This window comes from Lycorma delicatula, chromosome 13 (assembly GCF_047948215.1).
Source record: "Lycorma delicatula isolate Av1 chromosome 13, ASM4794821v1, whole genome shotgun sequence".
Classification (NCBI taxonomy): domain Eukaryota; kingdom Metazoa; phylum Arthropoda; class Insecta; order Hemiptera; family Fulgoridae; genus Lycorma; species Lycorma delicatula.
The window spans coordinates 47,683,700-47,699,687 of record NC_134467.1 but is presented as its reverse complement, the minus strand read 5'-3'; the positions used below and the strand labels follow the sequence as shown (position 1 = coordinate 47,699,687).

Sequence of the window (15,988 nt, the reverse complement as noted above, 5' to 3'; positions counted from 1 at the left end):
TAGATATAAGAATAATAATTCCGGATTTTCATTACTATATATGAACATGATATTTTTATTTTCTTTTATTTATTCAACTTAAGATGTTGAATCAACAACCTGTTATTCATAACAATAAGGCATTGAATCTTGTACTATATAAAAAACAACATAGAAAGGAAATTAGACTTTTTAGATGCTATCTATCAATGATTACTTTAAGAAATGTTGGAAATAACGTTTACAATGAGGATTTACTCAAAAGCTAGGATGTAGTAGATTTTTTTTTTGAGGGCGAAAAACGCTTCGCCTCATCATCGCCCGGTATACCTTCTTTTTTTTTATAAAAAATAAAAGAAATTAAAACTTATAACTAATATCACAACTAAAAACTAAAATTTAACTAATAATAAACAGAATTTAACAAAGGCTGAGAACGGTGTAAAGGGGTAAAGGGGTAAAGGACCCCTTCTAGGATAACAGAAATACTAAAAAAATATAATTAACATAAAAATTAAAATGTTAGAATGAAATAAAACTTAAAACTAATATCACTAAAAAATGTATAACTAATGTCACAGTGGGAAACTTAACAAACATAAATAAATATGCAAATAAAAATTTAAATAAAACATCAATAAGTACGAAGGGGGTGTAAAAGATCCCTTCTCGGATACCGAAAAATATAAAAAAATAAAATGAAAACAAAAACAAACATTAAAATAATTCTTCAACTCGAGAACAAAAAAATATATTACAATTTTAAATTTTGTATAAAATATTAACATTTCGTAAAAATAGCAACACCCGATCTAAAACTTCCTTAATATTGCCCAAAATTTGACGATTGTTTCTCTGTAATTTAAATTTACGACGCCACACCACATAACATACATTCATTGTGTGTTAACTTGCCAGTTAACACACAATGAACGCCTGTTGTACGGTGATAAAGCGACTATTCCAGGATGCCTAAATATGTGGCCTATAAGTCTGTCTCTTCTTCTAACTACATTTTTCTAAATGCGTCTTTCTTCATCTATTTGCCGCAATACCTCTTCATTTGTCACTTTATCCACCCGTCTGATTTTTAACATTCTCCTATGGCACCGCATTTCAAAAGCTTCTAATCTTTTCTTCTCAGGTACTCTGATCGTCCAAGTTTCACTTCCATATAAAGCTACGCTCCAAACATATACTTTCAACAATTTTTTCCTGATGTTTAAATTAATTTTTGATGTAAACAAATTATATTTCTGATTGAAGGCTCGTTTCACCTGTGATATTAAAAAATAAAATTCTTCTACCTCCATAATCTTTTCTTCTCCTATTTTCACATTCAGTGGTTCATCTTCATTATTTCTACTACATTTCATTACTTTCGTTTTGTTCTTGTTTATTTTCATGCGGTAGTTCTTGCGTAGGACTTCACCCATGCCATTCATTGTTTCTTCTAAATCCTTTTTACTCTCGGCTAGAATTACTGTATCATCAGTAAATCGTAGCATCTTTATTTTTTCACCTTGTACTGTTACTCCGGATCTAAATTGTTCTTTAACATCATTAACTGCTAGTTCTATGTAAAGATTAAAAAGTAACGGGGATAGGAAACATCCTTGTCGGACTTCCTTTTTTATTTTAGCTTCTTTCTTATGTTCTTCTATTATTACTGTTGCTGTTTGGTTCCTGTAAATGTTAGCAATAGTTTTTCTACCTTTGTACTTGAACCCTAATTTTTTTTAAATGCTGAACATTTTCTTCCAGTCTACGTTATCGAATGCCTTTTCTAGGTCTATAAACGCCAAGTATTTCGGTTTGTTTTTCTTTAATCTTCCTTCTACTATTAATCTAAGGCCTAAAATTGCTTCCCTTGTCCCTATACTTTTCCTGAAACCAAATTGTTCTTCTCCTAACTCTTCTTCCACTCTCCTATCAATTCTTCTGTACAGAATTCTAGTTAAGATTTTTGATGCGTGGCTAGTTAAGCTAATTGTCTGTAATATTCACATTTATCTGCTCCTGATTTCTTTGGTATAATGAGTAATAACATTGTTTTTGAAGTCAGACGAAACTTTCCCTTTTTCATAAAAATTACACACCAGTTTGTATAATCTATCAATCGCTTCCTCACCTGCACAGAGCAGTAATTCAGCAGATATTCAGCCTGTTCCAGGATTAAATTAATTAAATTGAATATTAATTATTTTAAATTAAAATTTTTATTTAAATTAATATTAAATTAAATACATTTGCTACAACAAAATTACCACTATTCAGATACAAGCAAACAACCACGCGCCAGATGTAGTCAAACGAACCCACCGGGTTGGTCTAGTGGTGAACGCGTCTTCCCAAATCAGCTGATTTGGAAGTCGAGAGTTCCAGCGTTCAAGTCCTAGTAAAGGCAGTTATTTTTACACGGATTTGAATACTGGATCGTGGATACCGGTGTTCTTTGGCGGTTGGGTTTCAATTAACCACACATCTCAGGAACTGTCGAACTGAGAATGTACAAGACTACACTTCATTTACACTCATACATATCATCCTCTGAAGAATTATCTAAACGGTAGTTACCGGAGGCTAAACAGGAAAAAGAAAAGAAAAGATGTAGTCAAACGAAGTCCTTAATATATTCATCCAAGAAAGCATAATCAACAGCGCATACAGTTCATTTTTATTTCAGTTAGTTTTTCCTTATCATGAATGTTTTATTTTAGCGTAATAAATTTTATAATTTGAATTTCTCCATTATTATTTAACTTCTGAACCAAAATGTAAATAGTCGATTTAATCTATTAATCACATTCAAATACTGATTTAAATTTATTATATTAATTATCTTGCTTTATCAAAAAAAAAAAAATCTATTTTAGAATACGTTAAAAGTTATAATCTATCAAAATTAAACAATGAAATTTTAATGATAACATTCGCTTCATAGCTAAATGCGTCATGCTCTGTTTCGGATCAAATGTGTCCAACTAAACAGACTAGTATTATAAATAAATAATACATCTAATTTAAATTCGCTGTGCTATATATAATCTCCTACTGACTGGAATGCAAAAATATTTGGGATTAATGACAGGCTGTTGATTTACTACTGACAATTTCTTTGTGAATACCGTAATGATGAAATGTAAATAAAACACATTTAATAAATAAGAGATTTTTATGCGTATTGAAAATTCATATTATAATATGTATTAATTACAGTGTTATTTATTTTAAAATGGAAATTTTAAAAACTGAACTCAGAGTAAAATATTTTTTTCTCAAAATGAAGCTTTAAATAAATATAATCAAACCAAATTTAACCTACGCTCGCTAAGCGATCGTAGATTAAGTTTGGTTAGATTATATTTATAATTTTGTTTATTTATTTTCTTATTTCAATATAGAGTTTCAGTGGCGCCATCTAAGAACTAAATAACGAACTAATTACTGATGGACGGGGTATTTAGCGTTGTGAGCATATAACGGATTTTTACCGACAATACTTATATAGTAGAACGTAATATGAGACAATAATTACTTAATATTACGAAAAATTAATATGCGGCAATGTTTATAGTTGTGTACTTTAATATTTCAGAATTCCGCTGAGCAGAAATCACTATTTGTTGTGAAAAACGTTCCCGGCATAACTACATCGATTTTGTGAAAGTTACTGCTGTTGGCTTTTGCAAATCCTGCTTCCATTCCAAAGACTTGTAGTCGTCGTACTTACAGAAAATCGTATAACACGCGCAAAAATGTGTTTTAAGGCACAAAATCAACAAACCACATAGACCGCCGTAAACAATAATGTGACGTTTTGCAAGACATGACGTCATGGGCTGTGATTGATGTTTTATGTCGCGTGACCAACGGTCTCTTTATTTATTTCTTGAAAATATTAAATAATCGTAAATAAATGAACAAATTACATTTTTCTATATACATAAAAATGAATGTTTGTCTGTCTGTATGTCCTTTATGCCTTCCTAAACAGTTTATCCGATAGCGATGAAACTTTGGGGAACGGTTAGACGCGTGCCAGGGAAGGTTTCTAAATTAGTTTGGACCCGCTAGGTGGCGCTGGCGTCGAGGTATTTCGAAAAATCGTATTTACGGTCCGATTTGCCTCGTATTCACAATACATGTTACTTATATAGAAAGAATTATCTCTGCAAAAATTGAACCCGCTAGATGGGGCTGGGGTCGAGATGTTTACAAAAATTATATTTATGGACCGATTTGGTTCGTATTCAGAATATGAATATTAGTTACGCGAAAAGAAATATTTTTGCAAAAACTATACCCGCTAGGTGAGGCCGGTGTCGACATATTTACGAAACAAACAAACAAATATACGTACAAACAGACTTGTTTGTATATTGTATATGCCTTTTGAATATCCTACAAAATGCATGTTCGAATGTGTGTCCGGTAAATACCAAAAAACTAATGGACCGATTTAAGCGCGGGCAAAAGGGAAAATGGAAAACGGGGAAAAGCTGGAACGGGAGAGGGAGAAGGGTGAAAGGGAAAAATTGGAAAGGGAAAAGGGGAAGGAGAATAAGTGAAAGGTAAAATTTGTGAAGTTCAGTTTTTTAATTTTTTTATCAAATTTTCAATTGTGTTCATTTAAACTCTCTCTCTCTCGCTCACTCCCTGTCTCTCTCTCTCTATATATATATATATATATTGCAACAGCGAAGCATTGCCGGGTCTGCTAGTTTTCAATATTTTTAGCTTAAAATCAATTGTATAAAACAAAATTCTATCAGGTTTTCCCTTACTGTCATCTAGCATATTATAAAGTGAAAAATTATTTTGTCATTTTTTATACTAAAAAATTATAGGTATTAGAAATAACAAGCAAATATAAATCAATATAATTTTGTAGGATTTTAAAAAGATATATTTTCATATAATGAAAGGTCTTTGTAATGGGGGTTTCATTTTGAATTGAGTTCTTTTGTAAGAATAAAACGATTATTTTGAAAATCAATAAAAATAATCTCATATTATTATTAGTAATGTACAATTTATATATATGTATATCACAAAAGATGGAAATAACCTATATAAATATATCCTTTATTCTGCTTGGTACATAATAATGCATTACCTAGATCATGCATGACAGCAATAGAATTGAAACTGTCAAATTTAGTAAAACATTTAAAGAATTGTAAATTATATACTTTATCTGATTCATTTCCAATATTTTATGAAATAACAGATTTAATATTTTAATGGTAAAATATAATTTAAACTACACAAATAAACGTAGATTGAAAATTGTTATAACAGCATCAGGAATCTATTCAGATCTAGTTAATTACTAACATAATTACATAATAGGTAATTAAATGTTAATTACATTTTTTTGGGGGGGGGGGGGGAGGGCTGATTTACTCTTTAAAACAATAAAACTTCTATCAAGACAGACAGTGGGACTAGTTGTATCCACTTTAATCTATAAAGTACGGCCTTATTTTGCTTTTAATTTCTTAATAAATTAAATTTAATTTAATAAATTATTTAATTTTTAATTTCTTAATAAATTAAATAAATCCATTCTTTCATCCAGAGATTTTGAGTTTAAATCCCAATCAGGCATGCAATCTTCATCATCATCATTATGACTTACTATTAAAATAGTTTAATCCGAGTTTCGTCAGGTTGGACCTTCGACAAAATTTCTCCATCTCGACAAAATTGGTCCATCCGTGAACCAACTGTCTTCCATTACTGTAACGACATCCCCTCTCTTTTATGCACTTCCTTCATCCTGTATTTATCAATTTCATTCTTGGTCTACTTTCTTTTTCCTGTTTAGCCTCTATAACTACCGTTCAGATAATACTTCAGATGATGAATGAGGGTGATATGTATGAGTGTATTCTTGTATAGTCTCAGTTCGACCGTTCCTGATATGTATGGTTAATTGAAACCCAACGACCAAAGAACACCGGTATCCACGATCTAGTATTCAAATCCGTATAAAATTAACTGACTTTACTAGGACTTGAACGCTGGAACTCTCGACTTCCAAATCAGCTGATTTGGGAAGACGCGTTCACCAGTACACCATGCCGGTGGGTTTCATTCTTGGTCTACCCATTGGTCTTTTACCTGTTTCATCTGTATACATTATCCTTTTCCTCATGCATCCTTTCAACATGTCCAAATCGCCTGAGCTTTGATTTTCCAGTTGACTCGACAAGGCTTTCAATTTTCTCTAATCATACTGTTCCTTTTTCCTATCCTTTCTTGTCTTCCCTAGCGTGCTTCTCGTAAATTTTATTTCTCCTGCCTGTACTCGACCCTTCATCTTTCTGCCATCTACTCAGGTTTCTGTCGTGTAGGTAAGAATTGGTATAAAGAATGCACAGAATCTCAAAAAAACAGATCACTTTTATTCAAACAATTTTCTTGTACGACTTAGAATTCCAGAGTTATAGCGGTACAATGGCAACGCAGCGGTACTATTGTTACTGTAGCCGGAAAGATCGGCATTGTTCAGCGACTAGACCGGTTTCGAACACGTGCCCGATCCACAACATTTTCACAAGCTACAGCTCCAAAACGGTAAGTCGTACAAGAAAATTGTTTAAATAAAAGTTGTCTGTTTTTTTTTTGAGGTTAACAACTTTTCAAATGCAATACAGACGAAAAACAATTTTTTCCGGTGAAAAAACCGAAAAAACACGTTTTTCTACAACTACAGCGCCACCTAGTATTTCAATTTCAAATTATACGGCATAACTTCAAAGACATTAATTGTAGAGGAGAATGTCCTCTACATTTTGAATGTTCCTCTACATTTATACAGTTTGAAAACTTTTCTCTAAAACGCATAGATTCAGAAAAAAACGCATTTCAAAAACTTTTTGTGTTTTTCAAAAATCTATGGGAGGGGGATGTTAAAAATCTGGAGTTAAGCTTCCCTCATCACCCCCTAACGTATGGAAAAGACATCAATCGGTAGGTAAGGATTTTCAAATAAAAATACATATTGACTACTATTTTTTAAATGTTCGGTAATTTAAAGACATCAGAAGCATATATTAAAAGAAATCTTTGTTTTTTTTTTACTATATTTTAAATAAATTGGTAGAAGAAGATTTGTTTAAATGTTCGGTAATTTATTAAAGTGTAAAAGATCCTTTTGTTATATGCCGAAGTATTGTGCTCAGTAATACGATAACAGAGGTCGGCTGTCTGGTAAATTGTTTCCTTTTTTATTAAAGAGTATGCGATTATTGTTTTTAGCAAACGTTGCACATTCATAAATATAGACTCGAGTAGGATAATTTAGCGTTTTAACTTTTAAAATAAATGATTCATTCTTAAAAAAAGCTGAACAATAATCTGATTTTTGTATCTTAGAAACTGGTTCCGGTTTTTTAACGAGTTCCAAGAGGTGATATACTTTGTAATAGAATATAAAAAAGAATAATAAATATTAAATATTGATGACAAGGTTAGCGTTTTTATTAAAGTTCTTCGTTTCCTATTTATAAATAAAATCTGTTATCTGTAACAACAACTGATATATTGTATATTGTAATTTCGTTTAACTAGAAAGTACAACTCGTAAAACTTGATATCGTACTAAATTGTTTACGAGTCTAGAAACAAAAGACTTTACGAGAAGATAAAATGTAATGTAAAAACTTTGTTTTATTCGTAATTTATTTCACTGAGAATTCTAGTTTTGTGTTACTGACTTCACGAACACAAAAGCGCGCGCGCATACAGACACACACACACACACACACACACACATATCTACAAAATAATAATAGTTAATAATCTTATTTCCAGTTAAATAAAATATTTTAAAGACTAATATTTTACAATCAAAATAAATTTAGATGTCTGAATAATACAATTTAGACAACACTCCAAATTATTGAAAATATTACGTATCTCTAGAACAAAGCTTTCGTATATATGTGTGTGTGTACATACATATATATATATAAATGAATGTTTGTCTGTCTGTATGTCTCTTATGACTTTCTAAACCGTTCATCCGATAGCGATGAAACTTTGGGGAACGGTTGGACGCATGCCAGGGAAGGTTTCTGAATTAGTTTGAACCCGCTAGGTGGCGCTGAGGTCGTGATATTTAGAAAAATTTTATTTATGTTCCGATTTGAATCATTTTCATTATATATATGTATGTGATATATGAAAATAAAAGTTTTTACAAAAACTATTATTTTCGCGCCGGTTTATTCACGAAACAAACAAATATACAAACACTTTCTTCTTCTTCTTCTTCTCTCTCTATCTCTCTCTCTCTCTCTCTATACACACACACATATATATATAAAAATGCAATGTTGATATATATCTCCTCTATAAACTAAAATACTACTGGACCGATTTACGCGCAGGGAAAAACGGAAAAATTGGAAAAATAAAAAAGGGAAATAGGGAATATTGAAAAGGGGAAAAATGAGACGTGGGAAAAAGAGGAAACTGAATTGGAAAGAAGGAAGTAGAGGAAAAGGGAAAGGGGAAAAGAGAAATGAATAAGTGAAAAAGGGATAAAGTGAAAGGTTAAATTTTGTGAAGTTCGTAGTGTTAATTTTTTGAATGTTTTATCAAACTTTCAATTGTATTCATTAAATTTAGCAATAGGGAAGCATTGTTGCGTCTGCTAGTATATATACATATGTATATATATGTATGTATAGATTGATTCAAGAGGAAACAGAAATAATTTGGGAACTGATTCTAGATTTTGAAATATAACGAAAAAAGTTCATACAAACATATTCCAAAACGTTTTGTTATCCAGTCAAGGCTAGCGAAAAATTTCTTTTGGATTTCACTTCCCCTGGTAAAATGAGGTCATACTGAAATTTTTAAGAGGTTATATAAAAGGGGAAATTTGATGGTTATTTACATTTTTTTTTACCTGAAAAATCGAATAACGCAGATCCTAGAACTGTATCTCATATACTTTTAATGATATCTAACGTAAAACAGAAATATTCGGTGATCAAAAACAATTTTTTTTAGGTTTGAAGTACAGTAATTTTGTTATTAAAATACTAATAAAATTTGTAACTTTTATTATCAAAACTTGTAGAGAATTTTTTTCTGAGAAAATTTATGTAATAAAAAATAAAAAAAAAGATGATGTGAAGACCACATAACTTCTTTGTACGCCTATTAAATTACATACACACATTTTTTTTTAAATTAGAAATACATAAAATTTTATTTTATTTTATTATTTTTTCTGATACTTTTGCATATTTTTTTGTTGTTATTGAATTACAATTTATCGTAAAACTTTTTTTTTAAATCAGAACTTAGCAGTACTAATAGATCAATATATTTCAATTAAAAAAAATAAAAAGGAGAAGAAGTTGAATTCGAACCAATCTGTCTTTTCCTTAAAAGATCCAAATATTTCATTAATTAAAATTTTATTTGGCTATAACTCTGGAACCAATGAAAATAAGATTAATAGATAAATAAGTATTAATAATTCAATATATTTAAATTAAAAAATAAAAGCTTTAAAAAAAAAAGGAAAAGAAGTCGGATTCGAACCGATGTGCCTTCCCCTTGTAAAATCCAAATATTACGTTAATTAAAATCTTATTTATCTGGAACCGATGAAAATAAGTACCACTTATGATAAGTGGCACTTATATTGTTGTTAAGCTCTCACGATGACTTATTGGTGCAGTTAAAAAAAACGTCAAAAATCCAAATTTGTTTGGATTTTGGCCTTTTTGGGGCACTTTTGATTCAGTCGATTGCAATCAAAAAGGGAGGAACAGAACTAGATGTTATAAAAGTCCTATATTCAAAATTTCAACATCCTACTGCAAATCGTTTTTGAGTTATGCGAGATACGTAGGTACAGACGTCACAGCGAATCTAGTAAAAATGGATTCAGGGATGGTGAAAACGGATATTTCCGTTAAAATCTGAAAACGGAGATCTTTCGCGATCACAATACTTCCTTTAGTTCGTACAAGAAAGTAAAAAATATTATGAATTTATAAATACGCTAAACAGTTGCAATTAATACGCCCTTTCGTAATTTGTAAACCTCCGTGTCTACCGTTAGGTATTGGTTCAGAGGATGAGATGGATGACAATTTTTATAGCGAATGAAAATGCCATTCCTGATCGGGTTCGAACCCGGGACCTCCGGATTAAAGGCCGAGACGCTACCACTCGCGCTACGGGAACCTTTCATACTAGAACAACGTGTCACGGGAACAGTTATCTGGAATTTTTAAACAGGGAGTTTCTGACAGCGCTTGAAAATTTCTTAATGGCGAAACGTAATTGAAATTTAGAATCATGTCGACGGAATACAAACAAGAAAAGACAATTCTTAAATAAAAAATTTACTGGTAAATGGATTGGACGTAGAGGCTGGAAATCGGCCGCCTAGATCACTGTTAGAATACTGTTTATGGGGATGAAATACGAGGGGTTGAAGCAAAAACTAGACGTGCGTGATAAATTGATCGCTCGGATTCTCAGTGCTGTTGCCCTCACAAGGAACACTAAGATTTTATCGGAGTGGCAAAAGAAAATCTAACGAAACGAGTTGAAAAGTTCATCGATATCGACGGTGAAATTTTCGAAAGTTTATTGGAAATTGAACATTTATTGTAAACTAGCAGACCGTGCAATGCTTCACTAATATTGCTAGATTTCAGAATACATATACAGAGTAAATGAAAATAATTGAAAGTTTCATAAAACATTTAAAAAATTAACATTAAAATTAATATTAAATTTTGTAAAGCAAAATTTAAACTTTCCCTTTTTCCGTTTTACTCTTTCTCTTTTTCTCCCCGCGCGTAAATCGGTCCAGTAGTTTTTTAGTCTACAGCGGACACACGTACGAACATTGTCTTTTATATTTATATAGAAGAGGAAAGTCTGTTTGTATATTTGTTTCGTGAATATTTCGACACCGGGTCCACCTAGAGAGTATAGTTTTTGCAAATTTTTTTTCACGTTATTAATATATATTCTGAATATGAGCCAAATCGGACCGTAAATGCAATTTTTTCAAATATCTTCACTACGTAACGGGTCTATTTTTTTGCACGGGTATTTCTTTCCGTGTAAGCAACACGTATTCTGAATATGAGAAAAATCGTTTCATAAATACATTTTTTCTAAATATCTCGACCCCAGCGCTACCTAGCGGGTGCAAACTAATTCACAAATCTTCGCGGGCGTGCGCACAACAACTCACCAAAGTTTCATCGCAATCGGATGAACGGTTTAGGCAGGCGTAAGAGACAACAAAGAAACATTCATATATATATATATATATATATATATATATATATATATATATATAAATAGTGTAAACTAGTGACTAAATTTCTTAGAAGTAAATTAATTTTAATATTTCGAAGATGGAAATTTATCGTACTAAAAATAGCTGTTTTTACTTTTTACAAATTCATAATATTTTTACTTTTCCGTCTAAATACTGCTATAGCCTATAAGGGAAAGTATTGTGATCGGTCCAATTTGAGCATAAGTGGTTTTCACCAGATCTTGACGTTTTGACACCTGAGGAACCCAAAATACCGGATGGTAACTTTCCGGATTTAATTTTCGTACGCGCATTTGTGTGTTCGGCGTTGCCCTGTAAATCCGCTATTATCTCCAGAACTGCTGGACCGATTTTGACTAAACTTGGTCAGATATATGGTGCATTGATGCCATTAAGTTTTTAAGTAAAAGATCGGGGCTAAAGTTGTAAAGCAAAGTTACCCTCAGTATCTCGAGATTTCGCCTATTTAAGGTCATATTTTTTTTCCTGTTTAACCTCCGGGAATTACCGTTCAGATAATACTTCAGAGGATGATATGTATCAGTGTTAATGAAGTGTCGTCTTATACAGTCTCAGTTCGACCGTTCCTGAGATGTGTGGTTAATTGAACCCCAACCACCAAAGAACACCGGTACGATCTAGTATTCAAATCCGTATAAAAGTAACTGATTTTATTAGGATTTGAACGCTGGAACTCTCGACTTCCAAATCAGCTGATTTGGGAGGACGCGTTCACCACTAGACCAACTCGGTGGGTTAAAATCATATTTTTCTTAGGAGAATTTATTTGTTAAAGATTAAAAAGTAAATTCTGCAAAAAAAAAATATTATAAAATCGTACATCAATCTGAAAAAAATGTTCTAAATTACTGCTATGTTGTGACGTCACAAGTGAGCGGTAGAATTAAATAGATGAATAATATTTAACGTGTATAAGAGTAAGTCGGTCTGGTTGGCGGTCGAACTCGCTCGCTCGGTCGACTCGGTATCGGGTGCGTTAAGCCTTGTCAGCCGACCTTACAAGCGAAATTTGTTCTACGTAAGTTGTGAAATTACATTAGTTTAGTTAGTGCTAACCGTCGCCGCTAGTACTGCCACAACCGCGTGAATTAATTAAGTATACGCGCGCTTTAGTTAGAATCGTTGAACTAAATAAACGAAATTTAAATAAAACGATAAATATTTTAATTAAGTTATGTGTGTAAGCCGTGAATCAGTAACAACTATATTGTTTTGTTTTTTTAAGCTTCGTTCTGTTTTTTTTGTTTTAAATAATAAAAGTTGATTTGTTTTTTGTTTTTCATAGTTTTATTACATTAGTTTTCTCAGAAATAAATTCGGTACAAGTTGTGATAATAAAAGTTAGAAATTAATTAGTCATTTAATTAATAGTTATTGTACTTCAAATATATATAAAAAAACCCGTATTTCTCGTCACCGAAGTTTTCTGTTTTACGTTGGATATAAAAACCGTGTTTGATATACGGTTCTGGGATCTGTTTTATTTGATTAAAAAACAGATCAAAAACGTAAAAAACTATCATGTTTACTGATTATTTAACAGTTGAATCCTACAGCACCGGAATGTACCGATCGCTAACGGAGAATCCCGATTTGTTAGTACATGTCTCGTGGTGGTAAGATGTATACGTGTTATATTATTATATATCTACAGATTTCTATATCAAAGTTTTGGGAAAATTTAATACTTTTTAACCGGATCCGAATTTTCGGACGAAAATCGCAAATATCTAAAAAACGGTCGATCCTAGCGCTCAGAAAAAGTTTTTCTACCTCCCTCCACAAAAAGCCCATCCGCTTCCAGCGGTACCCGTCGGATAATAATATTTTCAAGCGCCCCTAATGGCCGTTCGGAAATTGGGGACGGGGTGCGACGGGTGCCACCGTAATATCTCGGCGACCGGTCGTCCGATTTTCACGATTTCAATGGCGTACGTATCAGCAGGTCGAGCGCTAACTGTTTAACGCATCATCGTCGGTACATTCTCGATCTTAGTTATTCGGAAATTAACATCGTTTAGCCCTACGTTTCGATTGCACTCATCCATCGTAAAACGTACCGATCCGACTTTTCGCTAAATACGCTCAAACCTGTGCGTTATCCCAGCTGTAAAGTATAAACGTATGAACACTAAAATGTAGAAAATAATAATTATATAAAAAAAATACCTTTTTAAAAACCACTTCTTTCATTAAATGCACTACAAAGTAGAAAATAAAAAATATTTTTAAAAAATGTTAAAACAACATTATTAAATTAAACGCAGTAAAAGGTAAAAAATAATTTTAGGAGCGTATTGTCAAATCCATTCTGAGAGATACCGTCCTAAAATTATTTTTTTCCGTTTAGTGGGTTTAATTTAAGAGTGGTGTTTTAAACATTTTTTTACACTTTATTTATTTATGCGATAGTTTTTCTTCATAAAATAATGAACTATAACCAAAATTTAGGCACCGAAATGGACCGATTACTAGCGGAAAATCCCGATTGGTTATTATCAATTTCTAGAGTTAAATTTCTAATTTAATTTCGTTATATGAATTTTCATCATAGGAAAAAAAATTTCTACACAAGAGGCAATCAATTTTGGACACCTAATAATCCGATTTCGAGACGCCGCCCGTTAGGCAAACCCGCTCGGAGGGCCTAGCTGCGGAGGCGTGCCTCCACAGCTAGTAATTATCTACATACGTTTAATTTTAAGTTATATATATATATTTATAATCTTCTTTTCAAATTAGTATTTATGTAACATTATATAATATTTATTATAATTATTAATAATTAATTAATATAAATCATAATAATTAATTTATATAAAGAAAATTTATATACTTACGTTTCATCGTGTTCATCAGAATCAAAATGTGGCGGTAAATGTAAGTCAGGTGGCTGCATTGAGTCGAATGGAAAACCGGTGTCGTGATTAAAAGGCGTTCCTAAATCTTCATCACTAGAATTAACAAAATCGTAATCCATATAAGAATCATAATTAAAAAAATAATAATTATTATTTTATTATTACAATTATTAATAAAAATTAATTTAAAAAATACATCAAAGTTTTTTTTACTTTGTACATCACATTTTGACAGACGATTTGGACGTGCGAAAGGTTTGTGCGAAATCGGTGCCGACAAACCTCACAACGGAACAGAAGTACGATCGAAGAAAGGCGTGCGTTGATCTTCTTGAGAGGCTTGACAACGACCAAGAATTCTTCAATCGTGTGATCACAAGAAACGAATCCTGGATATTTGAGTAAGTGCTGAAACAAAGCGGCAAAGCGAAGAGTGGCACACTTCCTCATCTCCTCGACCGAAAAAATGTCGAACGAGCAAATCAAAGATCAAAACCGTACCGATTTGCTTTTTTGACAGTATAGGTATGGTGCGTAAAGAATTTATTCCTCCAGGACAAACCGTCAACCACGTGTTTTGTAAAGGTGTCCTTGAAAGGTTCAGAAAAAGAGTTATTCGCGTGATACTAGACGTTGCAGACAAGTGGATGCTTCATCATGACAATGCCCCGTGTCACACGGCCATTTACATCAGGGAATTTTTCACCTCAAAACGCATTCCTACGGTTTCTCAACCCCCCCTATTCACCTGATTTGAGTCCTTGTGATTTTTTACTTTTCCCGAAATTGAAACGTGTCTTAAAAGAACGTCTTTTTGGTACTCTAGAGAACATTCAAAAGACTGTGACCGACCGGTTAAAAAGCCCTACCGGTTCAAGCCATCCGGCGCTGGTACCAGGAGCGGGAACGACTCCGCCGGCGTATAGCTGCCCAAGGGAACTACTTTGAAGGGGATAATATTGTCGTTTGAAAAACTAAAAACGTTAGTAAGTAAAAAGTCAGTGTCATTACTTTTCTCTGGCACCTCGTACACCATTATATATTTAAAATAATATATTATTATAAAAATATATTAAAATATTCCAAAATGTTTTACTAAATTTTTCACTGAAAATAATTTTTTTTATCAATGAATAATTTAGGGAATAAAGAATATAATTTAACGAATTTATACATTGTATATATATAATTTATTTAATAGTTAAACCAGTATTAATAGACCGTTATCTATAAATTTTTCCTGTTACGCTATTTCCTTCTATGCGTTTTTGTGACAAAATTCATAATCAGTTTTAATTTTTACACCGCACTTTAGATCTTTTTTATAACTTTCTAAAAACACATAATTACATCTTCCAACTTTATACATCCTGTCATGTTTTCTTTTCGATTACACAAGGGCTAATTACACTTTCGATATCTTTCACAAGAGATCCCTCATTCAAAAATTCGTTTAATGAGACGGGTTTTATACGGCCTACCCGGTATAATAACGAATTTGTTATTTTTCCTTATAAAATAGAATTAGCAGGATGATATTAAGCGCTTACAGGAATTTTAGAAGATATTAACCTTCTTTTTCCTGTTTAGCCTCCGGTAACTACCGTTTAGATAATACTTCAGAGGATGATATGTACGAGTGTAAATGAAGTGTAGTCTTGTACATTCTCAGTTCGGCCGTTCCTGAGATGTGTGGTTAATTGAAACCCGACCGCCAAAGAACACCGGTATCCAAGATCTAGTGTTCAAATCCGTGTAAAAATAACTGGCTTTACTAGGACTTGAA

At 32.1% G+C, this 15,988-nt stretch overlaps 1 protein-coding gene across 1 annotated transcript in view; it reads right to left on the bottom strand.

Moving 5' to 3' along the window:
• The window catches only part of Hml (hemolectin), a 278,319-nt gene that overhangs the window by 249,941 nt on the left and 12,390 nt on the right, over window positions 1–15,988 (bottom strand). The window contains exon 2 of the mRNA XM_075381665.1: window positions 14,182–14,295. Coding sequence (XP_075237780.1) covers window positions 14,182–14,295 — 114 coding nt within the window. The remainder of the gene's footprint in view (window positions 1–14,181; window positions 14,296–15,988) is intronic.